At 40.4% G+C, this 26569-nt stretch overlaps 1 protein-coding gene across 1 annotated transcript in view; it reads left to right on the top strand.

Annotated features, from left to right (window-relative positions):
• Nucleotides 1-26569, top strand: part of MTOR (mechanistic target of rapamycin kinase) — a 130129-nt gene that overhangs the window by 5183 nt on the left and 98377 nt on the right. The window contains exons 5-19 of the mRNA XM_063107113.1: nt 201-401; nt 1146-1280; nt 3864-4139; nt 4224-4332; nt 7482-7668; nt 8653-8781; nt 9499-9743; nt 10903-11118; nt 11469-11674; nt 14161-14283; nt 14918-15007; nt 15123-15215; nt 15542-15676; nt 15916-16045; nt 17395-17645. Coding sequence (XP_062963183.1) covers nt 201-401; nt 1146-1280; nt 3864-4139; nt 4224-4332; nt 7482-7668; nt 8653-8781; nt 9499-9743; nt 10903-11118; nt 11469-11674; nt 14161-14283; nt 14918-15007; nt 15123-15215; nt 15542-15676; nt 15916-16045; nt 17395-17645 — 2526 coding nt within the window. The remainder of the gene's footprint in view (nt 1-200; nt 402-1145; nt 1281-3863; nt 4140-4223; nt 4333-7481; nt 7669-8652; nt 8782-9498; nt 9744-10902; nt 11119-11468; nt 11675-14160; nt 14284-14917; nt 15008-15122; nt 15216-15541; nt 15677-15915; nt 16046-17394; nt 17646-26569) is intronic.

Below are 26569 nucleotides of genomic sequence, written 5' to 3'. Positions count from 1 at the left end.
TGTTTGTGAACAACCTAGGATAACAACGTTTGATCAATTTTATTTTCCTTCCTCTGTCTCCAGAATTTCCTAGCTAGAAGAGTGGGCAAGTCTTCTCTTTTTCTAGTGTGTGTAGACACTAGGGTGAAAAGGGACTGTACTCTGAGAGAACCAAACTTTCCAATATAAATAAGGAGTCTCAGTTTGCCTTTTTCTCCCAGGTCCTTGTTCTTCGTGAGCTGGCCATCAGCGTCCCCACCTTCTTCTTCCAGCAAGTGCAGCCCTTCTTTGACAACATTTTCGTGGCTGTGTGGGACCCCAAACAGGCCATCCGTGAGGGAGCAGTAGCGGCCCTGCGCGCCTGTCTGATTCTTACCACCCAGCGTGAGCCAAAAGAGATGCAGAAGCCTCAGTGGTACAGGGTGAGGAGATGGCTCCCTTCCAGCCACCAGAAAACACACTTACAGAAAGAACCACCGGCCTAAAGGGCAGCAACAGGCTCCTTGCCATGGAGCAAGTATCACATTTGTTTTGGTCTCAAACAATTTTTTTATGCTCAGTATGAATCAATTGTTGTTTTATTACATTTCATTAAAGTAAAAATCTATTGATAGTTACACTATTATTTTATATATCACTAAGAATGAAAACAGGCCAATTAAACAGTGGCTTAGTACCTTCTTATCAACAATTATAAGACATCTTTTTTCAGAGAGGTTAAAATATGGAAAAACAGGTGTCTCAGAATCAATGAAATAACGGTCAGTACTGATGTAGAAAGTGCCAGTTCCCTCTACTCAAGTGTCATGAGTCCTGCGCTGCCAAGGGAACTTACTAATGAACCTTATTTTACAAAAAGAGACCTGAACATGGGGTTGGGAGCCCTGGGTTCCAGTCCTGCCTTTACCGTACAACCTCAACAGGCCACTTAATTTTTTTGAGCTTGTTTTTTTAGCTACTAAATAGGAATGATAGTGGTGTCTGCCTCAACGGCTTGTTGTGAGAGTTGAAGCTCAGTTAGACAAGAGAGCTTGATGAGTTAGTATTGCTGATGGCACAGAACACTGAGCAGGCATAGTGACACCTCAGAACCCCCAGTGTAGATGGGGAGGGCCTGCGTTTTAACTTTGGACACTGGGTAATTAAGGTGTTCTGTCTTTACATAGCACACATTTGAAGAAGCAGAGAAAGGGTTTGATGAGACCTTGGCCAAAGAGAAGGGCATGAATCGGGATGATCGGGTCCATGGAGCCCTACTGATGCTCAATGAGCTGGTGCGAATCAGCAGCGTGGAAGGAGAGGTGAGAAGCTACGTCAGAGGGAAGTTCAGTCTTCTCGTATGCCTTTCTGTGGGCGAGGCAAGATCCATGTCCTCATGGAGCTGACATTTTGTAGGGGAAACAGACAGTAAACAAGTAAACAAGATAATTTCAGATGCCGGAAGTCCTATGAAGAAAATAAAATAGGAAATAGGATGGAGGTAATGGGGGAAGGCGGGGAGTGGAGAGTCAGGGAAGGCATTCCCAGAGGTGATGCCATTTGAGGGAGACCTGTGTGACATGAAGGAGCTTCCTCACAGTGGGCTGGGGGCCTGTGTTCCAGGCAGAAGCTTTGAGGTGGGAGAGACTTGGACAAATTGATGAAACAGAAAGGAAGTGTGGCTGGTGCACCATGAGCAAGGGAGAGGGAGAGAGGGGCCAAATTCATGAGCTGAGGGTTCACAGTAAACACTGGCTTTTGTTCTAATTGCAGGGGCAGACATGGAGATGTGTACACAGGGGAATGCTGTGATGTCATGCCTTTCTAACAATTACTGGCTGCTTGTGGGGAAAAGTGTGTGGAGAGGCAGGAATGAAAGCAGGGAGACCAGTTAGGAGGTGTGTTAGCTTAAGAAGACAGATTTAAAAGTGCAAGGATTTTATTAGAGAAATAGCCTGTGAGAGAAAATGGGGAGGGAGCTGGGAGAACCTATCGGAGCACAATGCACAAATGACCCTGAGTGAACAAGAGAGGGAAGAAAAATGAGTGGAAGTGTCCTAGTCTACCATACAAGGCTATTGTGGGGTCTGCAAACCAAAGTCAGCCATCAGAGGAGTCCTGTGTTGTCCAGGAGCAGGCCTGCCTTACCATCCCTACTGTGTTCTGTTGTTGATTGGGAGCAGCCCATGGACAGTGTGGCCTTGGCACAGACTTGGTGATGAATTTCAAAGCAGTAGCAAGGGCCCTTTTTCAGTTATGCTCCTTGTAGTTGGAGGTCGCATTCTTACAGCTGCCACAGGTATCTATTATAGTAGTCTGGGCAAGCAACAGTGGTGGCTTCAACTAGGAATAGCAGTACAGATACTGAAAAGTAATTGAATTCAGAATATGTTTGGGAGGTAGCCCTGCATCTGTGAGACTTCTTGTGGGGACTTAGTTGGTGTGGAATTTCACCCCAGGGCTTCCTGCTTTAATAGACACAGCAATCATTTGGTAATGGCTATGCCCTGGATGTGGGAGCAGCACATGCAGGCATGTGCAGAAGCAGGAGTCTGGCTTCGAATCCCCACTCCTTTGTATATCGTGTGACTCCAGCAAACTATTTCACCCTCCATAGCCTCATTTTCCTTACTTTTGACAAGGGCTTTTACCCACCTCATTGGGCTCTTGTGAAGTTTCTAGATATATGCGAAGTGCTCGCACAGCACCTGATAAATAGTGGGCATTCTTTGCATAGTAGCCCTCAGAGATTTCCTCACCTGAGAGAAAGAATTGTCAAGGTGCTTGGCCTGAGCAACTGGAAGGATGGAATGGCCATTTATTGAGGTGGGAGGACTAAGATGGTAGCAGCAGGTTTGGGGGAGAAGGTCAGGAGTTTGGTTTTGATCTTAAGTTCGAGATGCCTATTGGGCACCTGAGTGAGATACTGAGGAGTTCTGGGGAGAAATCTGGGCAAGAGATACTGATTTGGGAATCATCAGCATGTAGATGTTATTTCAAGTCATGATACTGGATGAGAATAAGGGAACTAGTGTAGCTGGGGAAGAGATGGAGTCTGAGAACCCAAGGTCAGGAGTTAACAGGAACTAAGGGAGACTGGAGGGAGCAGCCAGGGAGGGAGGAGGAGAGCCGGGAGAGTTTAGGGTCCCAGAAGCCAAGTGAAGAAAGGGTTTCAAGGAGGAGGAAGTATCAGTTGGATCAAATGCTGCGTGTAAGTCAAGTATGATGAAGACTGAGAATTACCATTGAATTTAGCAGCATAAGAGTCATTGGTGACCTTAGCAACAATACTGGACAAGATTTTCTGCAAAAAGAAAAATGTCATTGAGAAAAGTTTGAAAGTTTGCAAACTGTTTTGGACTGTTGGAGGATGAGTTATTAAGCAGCCCTTTGAAAAGAGAATAAGATGTGAGTTCTCAGCCAGTCAGCTTGTTCCATACCTCCTCTGAAATCCTAGGATTCTGAGAAAATGATTTGCCTAAGTTTCTACCTAGCTTTCTGGGGAGAAAGAGACTAGAATATCCTGAACAGGAATCTGGCCTGGGGCTGACCCTAACCTTTTCAAGAGGCCTCATTGCTATGATCTTAGATCTGTAGTCACTGCAACTTGCAAGTCAGCCTTCCCAAGCTGGGTGAGAGTCCTCCAGGTAGGAGCCTTTGGCAGCCAGTCCCCTGCTGCTGCTTCATTGTTCAGTAGGTGGTGCTCTTCTGCCTAAATTAGAACAAAAGCAGGTTTCTGAAAGGTGCTGGGGAAATCGTAATCATAAAGATGAAGAGTGGCCACCCTCCACTTTGGAAATAATTACACTTCAGGATTGGACAAATGTATTCCTCTCTAGATTACACAGTGCCCAGGTTGAATGCCACTCATAAGTAAAGTTGAATTCTTTTTGCTCATGTTATAGCGTCTGAGAGAAGAAATGGAAGAAATCACACAGCAGCAGCTGGTGCATGACAAATACTGCAAAGATCTCATGGGCTTTGGAACAAAACCTCGTCACATTACACCCTTCACCAGCTTCCAGGCTGTGCAACCCCAGCAGTCAAACGCCTTGGTGGGGCTGCTGGGGTACAGTTCTCACCAAGGCCTCATGGGATTTGGGGCTTCCCCCAGCCCAGCTAAGTCCACCCTGGTGGAGAGTCGGTGCTGCAGAGACTTGATGGAGGAGAAATTTGACCAGGTAAACGGCGGGAGGTTCTCTCCCTCTTCTCCCAAGCTCCATGCCTCAGTTTCCTCTGCTAACCCGTTATCCTTCCTCTCTCAGGTGTGCCAGTGGGTGCTGAAATGCAGGAATAGCAAGAACTCACTGATCCAAATGACAATCCTTAATTTGTTGCCCCGCTTGGCTGCATTCCGACCTTCTGCCTTCACAGGTGAGGATGGCCATAGAAGACATCATTACCCATCTAAGGGTAATTAAACAGGGAAAAGGTGATTCCAGAAAGTTATGTCTGCTTCTCATTTGAACCAATGCCAGCTAAGAGGCTAGTCTCTGATTTCTCTGCCTCATGTCCAGTTTCAGTGGTATCTACTTCGGGTTTTCTACTAATGTCTGAGGCAGCAGACACAGGAACAATCAGAATGTGTAGGCAGTGAGGCAGTTCTCATGTGTGGATGCCAATAAGTTCACAAATTTTTAAGTCTTTAGAAGAGACCAAAGGAAGGGCATTTTCAGTGCAGATACTGTGCAGCAGCCTCTCTGTGGGGCAGGGGGGGTTTGGGGACTGTACTGCTTCTGCTCCTGAGGTGGTCATCAACCTGCCTCACTACTTGCAGGAAGGAAGGACTGAATTTCAAAGGCAGTTCCACAGGTGATAGGCTGCGGGTTCCATATTCCTGCCCTGTCCTCAGTGGGTAGTGTGAATTCCTGGCTCCAGAAGCTGACACAGCTTAAATGCAGCCTCTCCATGAGGCCCTCTTGGATTGCTCCAGCTGGAAATGTTCTTTTTCTCTTCCATTATAGCCCTCAACTGTGGAAAGGCTTTGGCATCAGACCTGGGGTGAATCCTGCCTCAGTCCTTAACTATGAGATTTTGGACAGGTTATTTGACCTTCCTGGGCCTCCAATTTCTGATTTGTAAAATTAGAATAAAAATCCTTGCCTCCCAAGATGAACAGCATTAATGCCTAAACACCTACTCTAGCACCTGGCACAGAGTAAGCCTCAATAAATGGAAACCACTATTATATTATTATTGCCTCTTTGAGCTACTTCAAACTTATTTTGGAAAGAAAGTAGAGGTAAAAATTATAATGCTTCAGTTGCCTGTTCATATTTAATGTCCTTGTCTTACCTCCCTACTTGCTGAGTGTGGAGACCCTGTTTCAAATGTCTTTGGTTTTTTGGTTTTGTTTTTGGTGTCTGGTTGGTAAGGGGATCTGAACCCTTGACCTTGGTGTTGTCAGCAGCACACTAATCAAGGGAGCTAACTGGCCAGCCCTCAAACATGTCCTTATACTTCACTCTGGTGTACGTCGCCTGTGCTCAGTAAGCATTCAGGATCGATGGAGAGCCAGGAGCATAAGTGGAAGGCCAGCCATAGCCATTCCCTAGCACAGATCTATTTCATGCCACCCAGCCCAGATGAAACCAAGGAAGGGCCGGCCCGTGGCTCACTCGGGAGAGTGCGGTGCTGATAACACCAAGGCCCCGGGTTCGGATCCCATATACGGATGGCCGGTTCGCTCACTGGCTGAGCGTGGTGCTGACAACACCAAGTCAAGGGTTAAGATCCCCTTACCGGTCATCTTTTAAAAAAAAAAAAAAAAAAGAAAGAAACCAAGGAAGAAATCTAGCTGGTGAGGTATTAAACATGCTGTGTGTGAGAAGCAGAACATGTTGGATAAGGACGAGACAATTAGCCACATAAAATCACTGAACCAGAGAGAAATGATAGAATGAAAATCACCCATATTTTTTCTGTTTTCCATTCTTCCTGCCTAGCACCCAGCAGCTTTTCTCTTTTCTAATTATAAGACATGCGCCTGTTCAGTAGAGCTTTAAATGATCTTGGGTTGTGAGTCTGTGGTTCAAAAGAAACTAATAACTAGGCCAAATCTGATCAAAGTCTGGAACATTGTAGAAACAGTTACATTTAAGTTCAAAAGGCTGCCTAGCAGCAGGATACAAAGACTCATGGGGCCCCTAGGATTATTCTTTTGATGTGGGTTTTTGTTGTTTTATTAAATAATATACTGAAATAGGTCAGTGAAATTTAGCCTGGGCAGCCTCCATAAGTACTCACCTCATTGCATAACTGCTGCTTGTTTAAAGCCTGCAGTTTGGAATTTATTGCTTGGATTTCCCAGTTTTAATTTGGGGAATATCAAAAATACTCACCCTAAGACTAAGTTGGAATCTACAATGTCAGAATCCTAATCTCTCAGGGTACTAAATTTGGAAAAAGAAATTACAATCTTGATTTAAGCTCATTTCCTGCTGAAATTTTCCCTATATGTGAAAGCCCAGTTTTCCTTGTTAATTCACTCTAATTTTAGGGTTGTATTAACTAAAATTGGTTGGTCTGCCTGTTTTCAAGCCCCAGAATGCTTCATTGTCATTTGACCACAAGAGCTGTGGGAGAAGACATTTCCCAATAGAGTAACTGTGGTGGTGTATATGTGCTGCTTGGGCATTTAGTTCATTCTCTAAATGTGGTTCCAGTAGCCCTCAAGACCCCTGACTTTCTAATAAATGTGTGGTCTTGCCTTCCCTTCTCTGCTATTTTATATGTGCTACTGGTGCATGGACTTGGGACAAGCGTTAAAGGAAGAGAAGAAATAGAAGAGAGGCAAGAGTCAGGAAATTCTAGCCTTCAGAGGAAAAATAACTCTTTAGCTTAAATTACACAAGAATCGCCTACCCATGAACATTGGCTTATGTAAACTTAATGAAAATATACATGTGGCTTTCCAAATTACAGACTAAATCTTATTATATTAAACATAACTATAACAAAAATATCTAGGTAATAACAAAATAATTTCAAGGCCTAAACTGAATGGAATGGCCTGTTTATTTCAAATAGTATTCAGTATTACTTCAAATTTCATTATAATATAAAATAGTTTAGATAATCCTCCCTTGTTTTTAAACAGGATTTAACATATATCTCTTATCTCTCAAGATTTTTATTTTATTTTTTTTTAAAGCAGGTGGCCAATGCAGGGTAACATATTTCTTAAACAACAGCATATAATCTTTCCCTCAAAATATAATACTAATGGAGACAATTTTGTGATATCATTGTTTTGGAGACCGTTTAAGTTGGTTGTTTTGTTTTGTTTTGTTTTGTTTATTAAAGGAAAAATTTTCTTATGTTTCTAATATTTCCAAAATATGTATCTGAGGAGTGATTATCAAGCAGAAGACTTTGGTCAGTCGTACATCCTCTAAATTCTTCTTAACATCTTTCCAGCAGGCTTTCTTCTATTATTCTTAAGTGCTTTAGAGGAACTCTGACCATTTATGTATAAACCAACCCCAACCTTGAGCCATCTAGTTTTTCCTTTCTGTGTTCAGATACCCAGTACCTCCAAGATACCATGAACCATGTCCTAAGCTGTGTCAAGAAGGAGAAGGAACGTACAGCCGCCTTCCAAGCCCTGGGCCTACTTTCTGTGGCTGTGAGGTCTGAGTTTAAGGTCTATTTGCCTCGTGTGCTAGACATCATCCGAGCAGCTCTGCCCCCTAAGGACTTCGCCCATAAGTAAGCATCTCTGTTATGATTTCACCTTCCTCTCCTTTTGGTTGGAGAGGAAGGATGCTCCATCCCAGTTGCATATAGATTAAGCCCATTCTATGCAGTGTTAGACTCCAGGGTATAGCAGATTGTATAAAGGACAGCCCTTCCTCAGTTGAATTCTAACCTTTTCCAAATGATATGAAATGAACGTAAATATTTTGGGAGGTCGAATGCCCTGAGAACATGTTAGACACCAGTGCTATTTTCAGTATTGTTATTTACTGGGAATCCTCTAGTTTTGCTCTTTCCTCTGGCTTTCAAAGGTCTTATTTTGATATAAGACCTAAAGAGAGGACTCCTTGACTGGAACTAGGGGGACCTAACAGTCATCTTTTCTTATTGCTAAAGTTGGGTAAGTTATTATTCCATCTCTTCACACTCCCAATGAATAAAATATAAGAAAAACCTTCAGCTCCCTGTCAGAGAGGCCAGGATGTCTTTGCTAAAGCTAGGGGGTCAGTTTTAATTGGCTTTAGTTTTAGAGTTGTGTCTTTTATTTCTCTGTTTTGTTAGCAAGGATTGCTCTGGTAAATTAATAAACCTCACCCTTTCTAAAGCCCCACAATCTTATCATTGGGAGAAGACTTTCTTTCCGTATGATGGCTGTGTGCTGCCCTCTGGTCCCTGATGAACATATTGTTCAGTTTGCTGCCTAAATAGTTACTTTGGTCATTACTGCACTAACCCATATAGTACCTCTGTGTGAATTCAGAAAAGGGGCCCCTTCCTTAATACCCTTTACTGCCATCTGCTGGATTGTCATTTTAAATATACAAATCTACAGGGACTACGATGTAATGGGCCCCCTAAGTGTGAGTAGACAGCCTGCACACCCACATGTGGTAACCCTGCCTGAATAACCTGCCCTTCTTGCCCCAAGGTGATTTTGAGGTGGGACATCACAGAATATTATTATATCTACATTAACTACTCTTTGTTTCTCTGTAGGAGGCAGAAGGCAATGCAGGTGGATGCCACAGTGTTCACTTGCATCAGCATGTTGGCTCGAGCAATGGGGCCAGGCATCCAGCAGGATATCAAGGAGCTACTAGAGCCCATGCTGGCAGTGGGACTGAGGTAGGTGTTGGAAACCTGAGCTTTCCCTGCTTCAGTTAGTGGGAGGCATCGTCCACAGTGTTGGGACTGTGTTAAAAGAGCAAGGCATGGTTGTTGCACATTAAATTGGATGGGCAAGACAGCTCAGATTAAACACATAGGCTTCTTTTGAATCCTGGTTTCATCGCTAGCTAGCTAAGTAGTCTTGACTAAATTACTTAACTTCTCTGAGCCTTGGTTGTCTCATCTGAAAAATGGGTACAATAGCAATTCCTCTTGTCTAGGGTTACTGTGAAGATTTCATGAAAAAGCCACTCTTAGCATAGTGCCTGGTATATAGGAAGTCCTCAGTAAATGTTTGCAGCAATTGTTTGTACTATTAATGGTCAAATTGCTTAAGCTCCTTTAAGTTCAGTTCTCTTCATCTGTAAAATAGGGATGATACACTCGATCTGCTTCCCAGATTGTTTATTGAGACTTAGTTTTCTGTAGTGGCTGAATTATATTAAGGAAGTTCTCCTGTGGCAAAAAACAGAAACTCATAGATTATTCTGAAATCTGAGACCAAGCCAAGAGAGTTAAGCACATTTACTCTATTTTATAGTATCCTTTCTACTTTAAAGACCAAGCAATGATAGGGCCTGGTCCCCTTGCTGGACAGCAAGGACTGTTTCTTCCCCAGAACAGACTGAATATCATGTGCCCAGCCCCATATGTAACTGGTTTCCTTTCCTTCAGCCCCGCCCTCACTGCTGTGCTCTATGACCTGAGCCGTCAGATTCCACAGCTAAAGAAGGATATCCAGGATGGGCTACTGAAGATGCTGTCCCTGGTCCTTATGCACAAACCCCTCCGGCACCCAGGCATGCCTAAGGGCCTGGCCCATCAGCTGGCCTCCCCTGGCCTCACGACCCTCCCTGAGGCCAGCGATGTGGGCAGCATCACTCTTGCCCTCCGAACCCTTGGTAGTTTTGAATTTGAAGGTAAGGAATTGCAGTGGGTCTTGCCAAGATAGTGAGTGATGTTGGCAACCTTGAGGAAAGAATGAAGGTGCCTAGAATTCTAGGATCTTGCCAGGGTCCTGGAGGTTAGCTGAATCTAGTCTAATTTAGCTGATTCTTCCTAGATTCCTACTGTTTGTTTCTGTTCTGTTTTTTTGTTTGTTTGTTTTTTGGTGGCTGGCCTGTATGGGGATCTGAACCTGTAACCTTGGTGTTATAAGGCTATGCTCTAATGTTTGTTTCCTTGTCACATACTGCATTTGGGAATAGATGGTTTTGAGGAAAGTATGCATAGATCTAAGGAAATAATGCTTCAGAGACAGAGAATTCAGAGATGGATCCCCCTCACTTCTTCACACACATACCCCCACATACACTTCCCTGTAGCTGAGATGGAATTTAATGTTTTGAAATGTATAAACAGGGGCTTTGGGTATTTCCATTCCTATGGTGGTATGAGTTCCAAGAGTGTTGTACTGTGTATGTGTGTAATTCTAAGCTGCAGGTAAACCCACATTAATAACGTAGGGAGATACATTTCAGGAGAAAAAATGGATACTTGTGAAATTTAAGATTGTGTAGTTAGTATTAGTCAAGAGTATAAGGAAACAAGTACAGAAAGGCTAAACATGCTGTCTGGAGACTTACAGTTGTCTGTGGTTTCCTTATTGCAGTTCTTCCAATTACATTGATTAACACCCATGATAATGTATTTCTAATGAATAGAAAGTAACTATGCTTACACCCAGCCTACATCAGACTCTGTTTTTTGTATTTAGATCTGGGAATGAAAATAGTCAAGGTAAATTTGATCCAGAATTGTTTTGCCCTTTGGGAATGTAAGGGGTTGGATCAAAATAAAACAAAATAATTTATTCTTTGAAGAGAATATAGAAAGGGTACGGTGGGAGGGTACCTTTTTTCTGTCTCCCTGCTCCTTCACCATTGTCTTCTGCCTTTGTGCTGATTAGAAGCCCATTTGTTACCCCTTAAGAAAAGAGTTCTGGGTCAATACCTTGTTGATCAATATCTTGTTGAAAATGGAATTAATAGTAACAAAATGGAAAATGCAGCTAGCAAGTTGCAAACCTATCTGTCCACGGCAGCATTTGTTCTAATTTCTCTCTGCCTTTGCATCCAGGCCACTCTCTGACCCAGTTTGTCCGCCACTGTGCGGATCATTTCCTGAACAGTGAGCACAAGGAGATCCGCATGGAAGCTGCCCGCACCTGCTCCCGCCTGCTCACACCCTCCATCCACCTCATCAGTGGCCATGCTCACGTGGTTAGCCAGACTGCAGTGCAAGTGGTGGCAGATGTGCTCAGCAAACTGCTCGTGGTTGGCATAACAGATCCTGGTAAAGCTTACAAGACAGAAGCAGTGTAGGGTGGTTTAGGAGCTTGGGGCAGATGGAAGTAGCCGATTTCATTACATGGCCTTTCTAGAGATCTTCACCCTCAAGCTGATGTTCAGCTGTTTCTTGGCCAAGGTATTAGGCTTAGCTACTCCAGCCTGGTGGTGTAAAATAATCTGTCTTTAATTCTTTGACCATTACTCCTGAGTAGAGAAAAGAATGACAGAAAGTTAGATGAAAGAAAGGTATCTAGAATCCTCCCACTAGGCTGATGGCAGTGGAAACGGAAACTGGGAAAGGACTGGAGGGATGGGATCATGAAGAGATGTTCACACACTCAATTGCTCTTGCAGACCCCGACATCCGCTACTGTGTCTTGGCATCTCTGGATGAGCGCTTTGATGCACACCTGGCCCAGGCAGAGAATTTGCAGGCCCTGTTTGTGGCCCTGAATGACCAGGTGTTTGAGATCCGGGAACTAGCCATCTGCACTGTTGGCCGACTCAGTAGCATGAACCCAGCCTTTGTCATGCCTTTCCTACGCAAGATGCTCATCCAGGTAATGGGATGACAATCATACGTACAGGCAGTGGGGAAAGGACTCTCCCTGTGAGAGCTGTTTGGGGTAGGAGAGTCAAGGGCAAAGAAGGGGAAGAAAGATAGAGATACCTGGTAAAAGCCAAGGTCTTTTTGGATCCAACGTCTATGTTTTCTTGGGTTTGTAATTGCGATTCTGGGGCTCATCACTCATAAGTCTTTTGTCAGTATGACTGCAGGGTGCTTCTTAGTCCCAGGCTAGCCTCATGCAGCTCTTCCACCTGGCAAGTCACCAGTGATTCCATTTCTTGATCCTCTTTAGTACAGATGGTGTCAGTCTTCCCAGCACCTACCGATCCATCTACTCCTGCTTTTCTTGATGATGCCAGATCAAGCACAGAGGCCACTGTTCTTAACAAAAATAACAAGCGGGAGGATGGTTCTAACATTTTTTCTTAGTCATTGTCCCAGGTCTGTGGTCCCTGACTTTTATTCTTAATGTGAGATGCCAAGTTAAGCTGCTTGGACTATAGCTAAGGTGGATTCAGGTTGGCATTGCTACTAGATCTGAAAGGATTTTCAATTCCTGATGAAACCTAGCTCCTCAGTTTTTGTCTTCACCTATCCACGTAAGTTCTCTGGCCTCCTCATGAGTAATGCATGGTCCAATCCTTGCCTCAAGTTATTTCCACCTACCTCTTCTGGGTCTCGAAATGGCTCACCGAGTCTTTTCCTGTCCCCTCACCTCTACCCTGTCCCTACCTCACCCTCTGCTTCCTGACCTCCCCCATTGTTTCTTTTGAAATAAACACTTTTCATAACACATAAAGAACTTAAACATAGAAAGTCATTAATATATATAATTCATCCTAGAGAAATGTCATTTATTCACAATTTCTCATAATTAAAGTGGCTGTAAATTATATCATCAGTCTACAAATTAGAAAATTTAACTTTTGTTGGCAGTTCTGTTTTTAGCCTAACAATTTATTTCTTTAACTGCCAGCTCACATTAGGAGTGCCTATCATTTTAAGTCTTTTTAAAATACCTAAGGCTTTGGGAAGGAAAAGAAATCATTGTTGAGCCTGTCAGCTCAAATTGTGCTAAATGAGTTTGGTATAGAAATATCTCCTAATGAGAATATCAGTGTGTTCATTCAGTTAGCAGATATTTTGAGCACCTACTACATTTCAGATACTGCTGGGTGCTGGAAATATATTTATGAACAAGCCAGACATGGCTCCTTCCTCTTGAAGCTGACATCAATAGCTCTCAGGCCATCTCATTTTTCTGATATCAAACAATATGACGCTCTGCTGAATGAATTTATTATGTCCTGAATTTAGTTCTTGAAACTCCAAGATTTTAAGTAATTGTTTTGTTTTTAAACTTTGATATGGGGTTTCCCAAATTGAATTATTCAGTTTCAAACCTTAGTAAAAGTTTGGCATTTTCATGAGGTCTTGGTCATTAGGGTTGGCACTGGTTGTTCTTACTAGGGTGCATCAAGGCTCTCTGGCTCTGGAAGGGGACTTGCAGTTATTTGGTTTGGCCCTGTGCTGCCCTAGATGGTTGTGCTCTGCTTACTGGGGCACATTTTCTCACAACCAGCCATCGCCTCTTGCTCCTATGGATCCATTCTCAGTATCCTTCTCTATCTCCTATGGCTGTTGTCTTGCTGTGACTAGAGGAAAACAGGCTGCCAAGGGGATCCAGAGAATCAGTGTTATTAAATCAGTGTAACCTAAGACAGAATATAATGTTACATATGGACTACTCTGGGTGGCTGAATTAACCTGGGCTTTGTGATGCTCACTTTCCTCACTGCTCAGAGATTTCCTTCTGGCAACTATCTAGAAGTCTGTCTATATTAAGTTGTCCATGTCTGTTTCACCATGAGCATAAGGTGCTGATTTGCTGGTGTTTTAAGGATGTCATTTAGAGCTAACAGTTATCTCTGTTCAGAAAGGCCCAAGGGGATCCTATTGATGTTATCCTCAACTATTTGGGTTTATCTAGAAGTGCCCAAAAGACCTACGGAGTATCAGCATTTCTCTCAATGTCATAGCTCTTCTAACTGTTCTTTGATTACTTTGTTATTATTTATAGGCCCTCTTAGTGATTTGCTGTCTAGACAAGGATTTTTCTCCCAGGGGGCCCTCCATTCTTCATTTCTGCAAAACCCTACTCACAGCTCTCCTTGTTGGTTTTCTCAGTCTTCTGTGACTGTGTTACACTGTTAAAAACTCCATGTTAGGGAGGACTGTGGGACCTTAGGGTGCTGTGATAGTAGAAGAGGATGCTTTCAAATAGTTTTTCTTTCAGTTGCAGCTGTATCCAAGGCTATTCTGTGAGCTGCAGAGATGTCCCTTGTTGAGTAACTAGAAGTTACTTGATCTGCTGTGGATGTGTGGTTCCTTTCCTTAGTTAATTGCCGCATTTTCCCTTTTAACACACAGTCCCTCTCTAGAATGTCCTCTGTCATAGTGAGCCTTTCTTCCTTATAGATTTTGACAGAGCTGGAGCACAGCGGCATTGGAAGAATCAAAGAGCAGAGTGCCCGCATGCTGGGGCACCTGGTCTCCAATGCCCCCCGACTCATCCGCCCCTACATGGAACCTATTCTGAAGGTAACATACAACAGACAGAGAGGCTGGCACCTTCTCTCCAGGTTGTTTTATGTCAGCTTGTTTGGGGAGATGGGAGTGTTTCAGTGCTTGCTGGTACACTGAAGAAAGTAGAGAAATTCTTTGGTCCCAGTCTTGGGGACAGGGCCACATCAAACACTTTTGGTTGAAGAATACCAAGAATCTTATCAGTTGCAAGAAATGCTGTCCTTATGAGAGATAAGAAAGGATTCTTCAGACACATTGAGTGTGCTCGGGAAGAAGTAGGTGAATAGTGACGTAAAATAGCTCCCCCAAAATGAAGAAAAAATGAGCTTTAAAATCTGCCTTCAAATCTGAATATATTAGTGTCATGTGAAGTCTTTCGTAACATGAATCTGGGCAAATGATCACAGAGATATAGATTAGAAACATGGGAAATGTTTTTAAATCATGGTTCCTTCCATCTCTCATATGTCAGACTTCTACTCAGTATGAAGAAAAGTTTGAGAATCCATATTCCAGTGAAATCCTGGTTTCCTAAAGACTAGAAGTAATTTATTTATAACTGAGATGATCTCTTGGGTGAATTTTACTTATGTAAAAGAAGGGTGTCTAGTAGATTCTAATCTGCATTCATTTCCTTATACCTCGTTAGGCTTTAATTTTGAAACTGAAAGATCCAGATCCTGACCCAAACCCAGGCGTGATCAATAATGTCTTGGCTACAATAGGAGAATTGGCTCAGGTACAGAGACAACTGTTATTTCCACAAGGTGGAAAGAAATTAACCTCTAAGGAAGTCAAAATACTTCTTAGTGCCATAATTTCTAATCCCATCTACCACCTTTTTCATTCTACAGGTTAGTGGCCTAGAAATGAGGAAATGGGTTGATGAACTTTTTATCATCATCATGGACATGCTCCAGGATTCCTCTCTGTTGGCCAAGAGGCAGGTGAGTACCATTAATTCCTGATTGAGCAGGAGAGACCCTATGACCTTATTTCTTTTAATCATTTGAGAATGGAAGGGATATTTCCTTTGAGAAAGATGAGAGTATTTTTTATCTTTTGATCCAGTGATTGTTGTAGATTTGTACTTGATCAGACTTGTTTTTATGCCCTAACTCTCCGAATTTCTGTCCATGATTAGTATCTTTACTGGAAACTTCTTATAATAGCCTCTTATACTTCATTACAATCATTTTATTAAGAGAGTACAACTATGCTTTCTTTTCTCCCACGCTGACTCAACAAACCATGTGATCTTTTGCTTGTCCAGGTGGCTCTGTGGACCCTGGGACAGTTGGTGGCCAGCACCGGCTATGTGGTAGAGCCCTACAGGAAGTACCCTACTTTGCTTGAGGTTCTGCTGAATTTTCTGAAGACTGAGCAAAACCAGGGTACACGAAGAGAGGTAGGGAACATAGCAGACTTGGTCTGTAAAGGCTTTGCTGGGAGAACGGAGAGAGAGATTGTGATGTGAACATTCTCTGACAGTATTGTTCAGACTTCTCTCTCCCTCTCCATTTTGTTCATGCAGCTGGTCATTTGGGTATGAATTGGGGCTTATGGAACATGAGAAGAATATCTGTGAAGCCTGTTGTAATCACATGTGATAAATGTTTTCTTTTCCCCTTCCCCTTCCGCACCCAGGCTATCCGTGTATTAGGGCTGTTAGGGGCTTTGGATCCCTACAAGCACAAAGTGAACATTGGCATGATTGACCAGTCCCGGGACGCTTCTGCTGTTAGCCTGTCAGAATCCAAGTCAAGTCAGGACTCCTGTAAGTTGGGGGGAACCATGAGAGACTTGCCAAAATCTTGACTCACAAAGCCCTTGCTGGCTGGATTTAGAAAGAGTCTTGGGCCAGATAACTATGAAATTATAGGATATTGACTCATTTAGCAACTTTTAAATAAAAAGTCAGTAATATCCTCTTGAATCCCAGCAGGGATGCTGCTTCCCAGTGTGGCCAGAGTCCTCACGTTTGTCTAGATTCTTTTCAAGGGTTAACAGGCCAAGTCTGTACTCTTTTTGGTGCCAGTGAGAGAGATACAGATTATCTCCCCATCACCTCTGTTCATTTCTCATTCTTTGTTAGTGTCTATTTGATATTTTTTATTCTTGTAACACCTAAAGAGGAAGAGAGTATTTATTCTCCTTGTTTTAATTGATATGAAGTCTGAGGCAAGACTCAGGCATGGAAGAACTAGTAGCAATCAGAAATTTCAGGGCTCTTTTTTCCATCAAGGGATCTGGCCCTAGAGCCCCACTGCCTTTTGACATGCAGCCTGAGAGAGTGGGGTAGGGTGTGGGGATACAGGAGAGTTTTACTAGACAGCCTGTTGTCCATCAGGGCAGGCCTGTTTCTGAAAGTGAAAGTTCAACAGTACCTCTCCCAACTAGTCCAGTAAAGTTATTTCCTCCAAATAAATTAATTTGTTTCTAAACTCCATAGATGGGATCATATTTTTTTCTCCCTTCTGTATATTAGAGAAGAATGCCTGTGATGTTATCCCATCAGACCCATGGCTGTCAAGAGCAGGGCCTGAGCCATGTCCCTCCAGGTGTTCTTCCATATTCAGTGTTGCCAGTCAGCCAGTCTCTTGACCTGTTCTAGTTCTTACTCTCCTCACTGCACTGTTAACAGCCCCCAGTCAGAGTCCTTGAGATCCTCGTTGTTCATGTCAGGTAGTATTTGCCTACTAACTTGTCTGAATTCCCTAGAGGGACCAAACAGCTGCAGAACAGATGTTTGGCTAATTTAATTCCTTTTACTTTCATTTGGGGGAGTAATTATTTTTATTGATGGTTTCAGCTACAGAGTTGTGAACTGTAATGGTAAGAAGCTAAGTTAAACATAGCTATTTACAGAAAAACCATCATGTACTGTTTTAGGCTTTTGTGGTTAGGGTAACAGAAAAGCCAAAAACTGTTTAGTTCTTGATGGTGAGAGCCTATTCATCGGTTCCCAAAAGACCCATATTCCTAGTGGTGTTAGAACATACCAGGGAGAAAGATATTAATGCTAATGTCTGTCAGGAGGTTTTTTGTTCGTTGTTAACCATGCTCTGCCTAAAGTCAGGGTCGTGTCACGGATAGTTCGTGACTCTCTTTGTCGTTTTGTCCTAGCTGACTACAGCACCAGTGAAATGCTGGTCAACATGGGAAACCTGCCTCTGGACGAGTTCTACCCAGCTGTGTCCATGGTGGCCCTGATGCGGATCTTCCGAGACCAGTCCCTCTCTCACCATCACACCATGGTTGTCCAGGCCATCACCTTCATCTTCAAGTCCCTGGGGCTCAAGTGTGTGCAGTTCCTGCCCCAGGTCATGCCCACCTTCCTTAATGTCATCCGGGTCTGTGATGGGGCCATCCGGGAAGTAAGTACCTAAAACCCCAACTTCTCACTCCTCTGCTCCATACCACACGTGCATAGAAGTTCCATTTGTGCCTCAGCTTCCTAAGAATGCACTCTGCTTGCTACTGAACCTAATGTTTTTCCTCACCCTTAACTTCTAACACCTAAGTCTACAATCAGCTTGATCAATTTTCTGGCTTATCCCTTGAAGATGGCTAAAAGGTGAATGGCCAAGGGGAAGGGACAGCAATCTAGAGTTCAGTCCAGTGTAGAATGTCCCACAGTCTGGATTTCTGGTTGCCTCTTCATGACTGGATTTAAGTCATACATCTTTAGTGAAAATACAATGGAGGTGAAGTTGCAATCTTCTTACTGGATCTCATAATGTCAGTTTTTCTCATTGTTGATCTTAAGTTTAAGCATATGGTTAAGTTGCTGTCTATCAGATCTCCCTAAAGTTACCTTTTTTTTCTTTTTGGCAGAAAGAGAGTCTTTATTATGCAAAAGCAGTGCTATCTAGGAAAATCACACACTGGTTGTTTCTTTCCAATATATGACCAAGCGTAAAGTTACTTTTTTCCTTTGTCACTAATAGTAATCTCAGGTGATGCTTTGAGAAATTAAAATGCTGTAAGTTTGCAAATAAAGTACCTACTTATAAGTAACTCAAGGGTGAAAGAAGAAATCATAACAAACATTAGAAAATATTTCTGAACAGTAATGAAAATATTATATTATTATTCAGCAGTAAAAGAGGAAATAACTAATAATCACACTAGTGGTTGAAAAAGGATGACTTTCTAGTTTTGTCATTCCTTTTACTTTTATTAGCTGACTGTTTTTTTTGTAAAAAGGAATTCTGTCCTCCCCCCAACCTCCTCTTTTTTCTTTCTCTTAAACCACAAAACAAAGTGGTTCCATGAGTAAATACCCATACCATTATTAACAACAAACCTACTAAGTAAAGTTCATGATGGCTTTATAGTTCTGACTGTTCTTAGAATATGTTCTAGTAAGGGTGTAAAGTCAGAGTACTATGTTTAAAAGATACTTGAATTAAATATTTTTCCCTCTGCAGTCATATTATCAACTTGGTGTGCATTTAGAGGAGGTAGTATCATTTTAGAAATTATATTTTCTAACTTTATGTCTGGAGTATAGAAGTGCAATTTATTTTTACATATTGTACTTATAACTATCAACCTCATTAAATTCTTATTAATTTTAATAATTTACCTGTAAATTCTCCCAGGTTTTTACTCTAGGTAATCATACAGTCTGAAAAAAGAAAAAGAAACAAAGGTAGTTTTGGTTTTTTGTTTTAATCTATAAACCATTTATTATTTTTCCTTCCTGTGTTCCTAGGACCTCTACTACAGTATTGATTAGAAGCAGTGATAGTGAAAATCTTTAACCTTGTTCCTGATTTTAATGGGACTGCTATTAAGATTTCACCACTAAGTAGAAAGTTTGCTGTAAGTTTTTGGTAGATAGCTTTTTAAAGGTTATAAATGTTTCCTAGAGTCTTAGTTTGCTAAAGAATATTATCAGTGTTGAATTTATCAAATGCCTTTTCTTCATCTTTTGTGATAATCATGTGGTTTTTCTCTTCAAATGTGTTAATACATTGAATTACATTGATATATGTCCTCATGTTGAAACATCCATGCATTCTCATTTTAAAACCATCTTGGTTATGATGTATTTTTAATTTTGATTTTATATCTAATATTTAATTTTAACTACAGGCTCCAAGATCTATTTAGCTTTTCTGTTTCTTATTGACACAATTTTGGTTACATTTTTCCAGGAAACTATTCATTTTATCTAAGTGATAAAATCTGTGCACGAAATTTGAAGTTGCTCACACTGTTCTCTTACATTTTAATTTCTTCCTAGAAATCTGTCATAGTATTTTTCTTTTTCAATCAACTTTTGGTTCAGATCCCTGTGCTGTCCAGCTGCCAAAAAAAAAAAAAAAAAAAAATCAACTTTTGCCTTTGACCTCTCTTGCATCTTTATTTTCTATTTTATTAACCTGCTTTTATTATGTTCTTCTTTTTTTTTTTTTTTTTTTTTTTTTTTTTCTGCTTTTTAAAAAATTCTTCCTGTACCAGCAGGCCACAAAAATAAATAAATAAAAATTTATGTTGGAATATTAGGTTACTAATTGTCAATCATCTTTTCTAATGTAATCTGTTAAGGCTGTAAATTTTTTTTTTTTTTTCTTTTTAATTGACCGGTATGGGGATACTAACCCTTGACTTGGTGTTGTGAGCCCCACCAAGGCTGTAAATTTTACTCCAAGTTTAGTAGCTGCATTCCAAAAATTTTTTAAATTCTATTGAGGTAAAATTTACATGCTGCTGGTAGTTAGCTCAGTTGGTTAGAGTATGGTGCTGATAACACCAAGGTCCAGGGTTCAATTCCTGTACTGGCCAGCCACCGAGAAAAAAAGTTCACTCTTCTTAAGTGTAAAATTTATTGATTTTTAATATATTTACAGAGTTGTGTAATCATCACTAACAATCTAATTGTAGAAGATTTTTATCACCCGTGCAAGAAACCTGCCCATTTGCAGTCATTTTCCATTCCTACCCCATCCATAGGCAACTACTGTCTACTTTCTGTCTTTATAGATTTGCCTTTTCTAGATATTTCATATAATTGAGATCATAGAATATGTGGTCTTTTGTGTCTGGCTTCTTTCACTTACATAATACTTTTGAGGTTCATCCATGTTGTGACATGTTTCAATAGTTCATTTCTCTTTTATTGCTAAATAATTATGTATCATTATTATTCAGAAATACATATTTTCTAATGTTTGTTATGTTTTCTTCTTTCAGCCTTGAGTTATTTAGAAGTGGGTATTTTATTTGCAAACTTGCAGGATTTTAATTTCTTTTTCATACTGATTTCTGCTTGATTGTATTGTGTTTATGATTCTTTGATTTCTGCTGAAATTCCCTTAATGGTCTAGTGCTTGATTGATTTTCACAAATGTTGCCTGTACGTTTGTGAACGGTATGTATCTGCTAATATTATGCACAGGGCTCTGCATGTGTCCTTTGATTGAGCTTATTCTTTTTTGTTCTTGTTAATTTTTTCTTTCCTCGATCTGTTGATTACTGAGAGAAGTGAAATAAAAGTCTGCCAATACAGTGGTGGATTTATTAATTTCTCATAGTGTAGTCAACCTGTTTTATGTATTTTTGAGGTTATATTATTAGATGCATGCAAATTTTAAATCATATCTTCCTGGTAAATTGACTCTTTTGTCGTTATGCAATGACCTTTTTTATCTTTAATAATACCTTAAAATTTATTTTGCCTAATATTAATAGAGCTATACCAGCTTTTATTGGAGATGTGTGTCTTTTCCTATCCTTTCAACTGTCTTGTGACGTTTTGTTTTAGATGGGTCTCTTGTAAATAAGATATAGCTAGATTATTTTTTTCATGATTTTTTTTTAACTTCTCAATGTACATTGAAGTTGATTTTCATGTCCCTTTACCCATTCTTCCTTCCCCTTCTCTCTCTCTCCTCTCTGCCCCACTACATCATGTCTGTTCACTTGTCTTAACAGATTCAAGGAATTGTTGTATCTTCTTTCCCCCCACCCTTTCTTTGTATATTTATCTATTCATTTATTTTATAGCTCCCACAAATAAGTAACAACACGTGGTATTTCTCTTTCTGTGCCTGACTTGTTTCACTTAATATAATTTTCTCTAAGTCCATCCATGTTGTTGCAAGTGGTAGTATTTAATTCTTTTTTATAGCAGAGTAGTATTTCATTGTGTAAATGTACCACAGTTTCCTTATCCATTCATCTGATGATGGACATTTGGACTGGTTCCAACTCCTGGCTATTGTAAATAATACTGCAATAAACATGGCAGTACAGGTATCCCTTTGGCATGATGATTTCCATTCCTCTCAGTATATTCCAGCAGTGGGATAGCTGGGTCATATGGTAGATCTCTCTGTAATTGTTTGAGGAACCTCCATACCATTTTCCATAAAGGCCATACCATTTTGCAGCCCCACCAACAGTGTATGAGAGTTCCTTTTTCTCTGCAACCTCGTCAGCATTTATCATTCTCAAACTTTTGGATATTAGCCATCCTAACTGGAGTAAGATAGAGTCTCAGAGTGGTTTTGATTTGCATTTCCCAAATGCTGAGTGATGTTGAGCATTTTTTCCTGCGTCTGTTGGCCATTCGTATATCATCCTTTGAGAAAACCCTATTCAGTTCCTTTGCCCATTTTTTAATTGGGTTATTTCTTTTTTTGCTGTAAAGCTGTTTGAGTTCCTTGTATGTACTGGATATTAGTCCTTTTCAGATGTATATTTTGCAAATATTTTCTCTCACTGTTCGTTGTCTTTTAACTCTGTTAATTGTTTCTTTTGCTGCGCAGAAGCTTTTTAGTTTGATATAATCCCATTTGTTTATTTTTCCTTTGGTTGCCTGTGCTTTTGGGGTCATATTCATGAAGTTGTACCCACTCCTACTTCCTGGAGTGTTTCCCCTATATTTTCTTTAAGGAGTTTTATTGTTTCAGGATGTATATTTAATTCTTTAATCCATTTTCACTTGATTTTGGTATATGGTGAGAGGTATGGGTCTAGTTTCATTCTCCTACATATGAATATCCAGTTTTCCCAGCACCATTTGCTGAAGAGGGATTCTCCTCCCCAGTGTGTAGACTTGGTGCCTTTATCAAAGATCAGATGGCTGTAGGTGAATGGGTTGATTTCTGGGTTTTCTATTCTATTCCATTGATCTCTGTTTCTGTTTTTATGCAAGTACCATGCTGTTTTGGTTATTATAGCTTTCTAGTATAGTTTAAAGTCAGGTAGTGTTATGCCTCCAGCTTTATTTTTTTTTTTGCTCAGGATTGCTTTGGCTATGTGTGGTGGTTTGTTATTCCACATAAATGTCTGGATAGTTTTTTCCATTTCTGAGAAAATTGTCATTAGAATTTTGATGGAGATTGCATTGAATCTGTAGATCGCTTTGGGTGATATGGACATTTTCACAATGTTAATTCTTCTGATCCAAGAGCATGGGATATCTTTCCATCTTCTTGTGTCCTATTTAATTTCTCTCAACAGTGGTCTGTAGTTCTGTTCCTAGGGATTTTTCACATCCTTGGTTAACTTTATTCCTAAGTATTTTATTTTTTTGGTGGCTATTGTAAATGGGCCAGCTTTCTTGATTTCTTTTTCTGCATGTTCACTGTTGGAGCTTAGAAATGCTACTGATCATTTTGTGTTGATTATACATATTTTGGGGATTCAGTGTTGACATTTGTGGATCAAATCAATATTACTAGTATGTATATTGTTACAAATTGTACTTATTCTTTATGCCCCTTGTCCAATCTCTCCCTGTCCTGCTGTCCCACCCCCTCCCACCACTGACAACCCTAGATTTCTTCTCTTCCTCTGAAAGAGTAATGGTTACTCTGTTGATTTGTTGCCTAGATGATCTGTCCAATGCTGAGAGGTGTGTTCAGGTCCCCCAGTGTTATCATAGAGCAGCCACTTCTTCTGTCACTCTGGAATGGGCTTTGTGGAGAGAGATATCCTCTTCTTTTCTTTAGTTTCTGCTGGTGACTCACCTTGTGTCAGTGCACTCCAGTGGCTGGTGGACCATCTGCATGTTCATTGTGACATCTTGCCACTTTCGCGGCAGCCGTGGTTACTGTGGTGGGCTACCCACATGGAGGTGATGTTTTTGCATGTTCCTTGGCGCTGGTGGTGTGCCTGGTTGTGGGAGCAGCCCTTAAAGTGGCTGCTGCCCGAAATGCTCTGAGCAGTTTTTTCTTTCTCTCATCATGGTTTCTCCCACCTTGGTGAACTCCATAGGTCTCTCCTCCTCTTCCCCTGAGCTCCAGTGGCCCCAGCTTGGTTGTTACATTTTTATAGTTATAAATTGGTAATTTGTGGGAGAGAGTGATGCTGGGAACCGTCTATTCTGCCATCTTGACCAAAGCCCACCTTTGTGTGTTGATTTTGTATCCTGCAACTTTGCTGAAATCATTTATCAACTCAAGAGTTCTTTTGTAGAGGCTTTAGGCCATTCAATATATAGGAACATATCATCCACAGACAGGGACACTTTGACTTCATCTTTTCCAGTCTGGATGCCTTTTATTTCCTTCTCTTCTCTGATTGCTCTGGCTAATACTTCCAACACAATGTTGAATAGGAGTGGTGAGAGTGGGCATCCTTGTCTAGTTCCTCTTCTTAATGGAAAAGCTTTCACCTTTTCCCCATTCAGTATGATATTGGCAGTGGGCTTATCATATATGGCTTTAATTGTGTTGAGATACTTTCCATCTATACCTAGCTTGTAGAGAGTCTTTAACATGAACAAATGTTGAATTTTGTCAGATGCTTTTTCAGCATGTATAGAGATGATCACACGGTTTTTGTCTTTGCTTTTATTGATGTGTTGTATCACATTTATTGATTTGCATATGTTGAACCAACCTTGAATCCCTGGGATGAATCCCACTTGATCATGGTGTATAATTTTGTGTATATGTTGCTGTATTCTGTTAGCTAGTATTTTATTGAGGATTTTTGCAACTATATTTATCAAGGATATTGGCCTATAGTTTTCTACTTGCATGTATGTTTGTCTGGTTTTGGTATCAGGGTGATGTTTGCCTCATAGAAAGTTTGGTAGAATGATGTCTGTTTCAGTCTTTTCGAATAGTTTATAGAGAATTGGTATCAATTCTTTGGCAGAACTCTGCAGTTAACCTGTCCAGTCCTGGGCTTTTCTTTGTTGGCAGCCTTCTGATAACAGCTTCAATCTCTTTTATTGTTATTGGTCTGTTCAGATTTTCTGTATCTGCTTGGCTCAGTTTCAGTAGTTTGTATGTGTCCAGAAATTTATCCATTTCCTCCAGATTTTCAAATTTGTTGACATATATAGTTGTTTATAGCAGTCTCTAATGATTCCTCATATTTCTGAGGCATCAGTTGTCATATCACCTTTTTCATTTCTAATTTTTGTTATTTGGGTCTTCTCTCTTTTCTTAGTTAGCCTTGCTAAAGGTTTGTCAATATTATTTATCTTTTCAAAAAAACAACTTTTTGTTTCATTGATCTTTTGTATTGCTTTTCGGGATTCTATTTCATTTAGTTCCGCTCTGATCTCAATTATTTCTTTCCATCTACTAACTTTGGGGTTGACTTGTTATTGTTTTTCTAGTTCTTGAAGTTGAAGTCTTAGGTTGTTTATTGTCCATCTTTCCATTCTTCTGAAGTAAGCATTTAATGATTTAATGTGATAATTTTCCCCCTTAGTACTGCTTTTGCAGTATCCCACAGGTTTTGTAATGATGTGTCATTATTTTCATTAGTTTCAAGTAATTTTTTGATTTCCTGTTTAATTTCTTCTTGGACCCATATGTCATTAAATAGAATGTTGTTTAATTTCCACATGTTTGTATAGTTTCTAGAGTTTCATTTGTTATTGATTTCTAATTTTAATCCATTGCGATATGAAAAAAATACATGGAATAATTCCAGTTTTTTTGAATTTGTTGAGGCTTGCTTTGTGACCTAACATGTGGTCTATCCTGGAGAATGTTTCATGTGCTGATGAGAATGAATATTCTGAGGTTGTTGGATGGAATGCTCTGTAGATATCTGCCAAGGCCAATTTGTCTAAAGTGTTGTTTAGATCTTGTGTTTCTCTGTTGAATTTTTGCCTAGATGATCTGTCCAATGTTGAGAGCAGGGTGTTCAGGTCCCCCACTATTATGGTGTTAGTGTCTTTCTCATTCTTTAGATCTAATAGTGTTTGCTTTATAAATCTGGCTGCTCTGACATTTGGTGCATATATATTTATGATTGTTATGTCTTCTTGATGGATAGATCCTTCTATCATTATATATTGGCCTTCTTTATCTCTTTTTATGGTTTTTGGTTTAAAGTCTATTTTATCAGATATAAGAATAGCTACTCTAGCTCATTTTTCATTTCTGTTTGCATGGTGTATCTTTTTCCATCCTTTCACTCTTAGTCTACGTGTGTCTTTACAGGTGAGGTGAGTCTCTTGAAGGCAGCATATTGTTGGGTCCATCTTTTTAATCCAGTCAGTCAGTCTATGCTTTTGAGTGGGGAATTTAATCCTTTTACATTTAGAGTTATTATTGAAAGGTGTTGATTTACTCCTAGCTTTTTATTGATTTTTGTTTAGCTGTCTTAAGTATCATTTGTTTCTTTCTTTCTGATTTTCTGTTTGTCTTCTGTGTTTGTTAGTTTCTTGGGATAAACTATTTTTTCTCTTTATTGTTAGCATTTTTGTTTTACTAACAGGTTTTGTTCTTTCTTGAGTATTCTTGACAGTGATGGTTGTTTTTCAGGTGTCAAACCCAGTGCTCCCCTGAAAATTTCTTGTAAGGCTGGTTGTGTGGTAGTTAATTTCCACAGTTGTTTGTCTGTCTGGGAAATATACTATTTGTCCTTCATTTCGGAAGGATAGCCTTGCTAGGTAAAATATTCTTGGCTGGTAATTTTTGTCCTTTAGTATTTTGAATATATCATCGCATTCTTTTCTGGTTTTTAGGGTTTCTGATGAAAAGTCTAATGTTATTCTGATTGGGGCTCACTTTTAGGTGACTTGCCTCTTCTCGCTTGCAGCTTTTAAGATTTTCTTTGTCTTTGTGAGTTGCCAGTTTGACTATAACATGTCTTGGAGAGCACTTTTTGGGGTTGAATGTGTTTGGGGATCTTTGGGCCTCCTGAATCTGAAGATCTGTGACTTTCCCTATACCTGGGAAGTTTTCTGCCATTATTTCATTGAATATGTTTTCATTGCCATTTCTTTTTCCTTCCCTTCTGGAATACCCGTCATTCGGATATTTGAGCACTTAAGGTTGTCTGTTATCTCTCTTAGATTGTCTTTGGTTCTTTT

This window comes from Cynocephalus volans, chromosome 8 (genome assembly GCF_027409185.1).
Source record: "Cynocephalus volans isolate mCynVol1 chromosome 8, mCynVol1.pri, whole genome shotgun sequence".
Lineage (NCBI taxonomy): Eukaryota > Metazoa > Chordata > Mammalia > Dermoptera > Cynocephalidae > Cynocephalus > Cynocephalus volans.
Note: the sequence above shows the minus strand (reverse complement) of the source record. Positions and strands in the feature narration are given on the sequence as shown.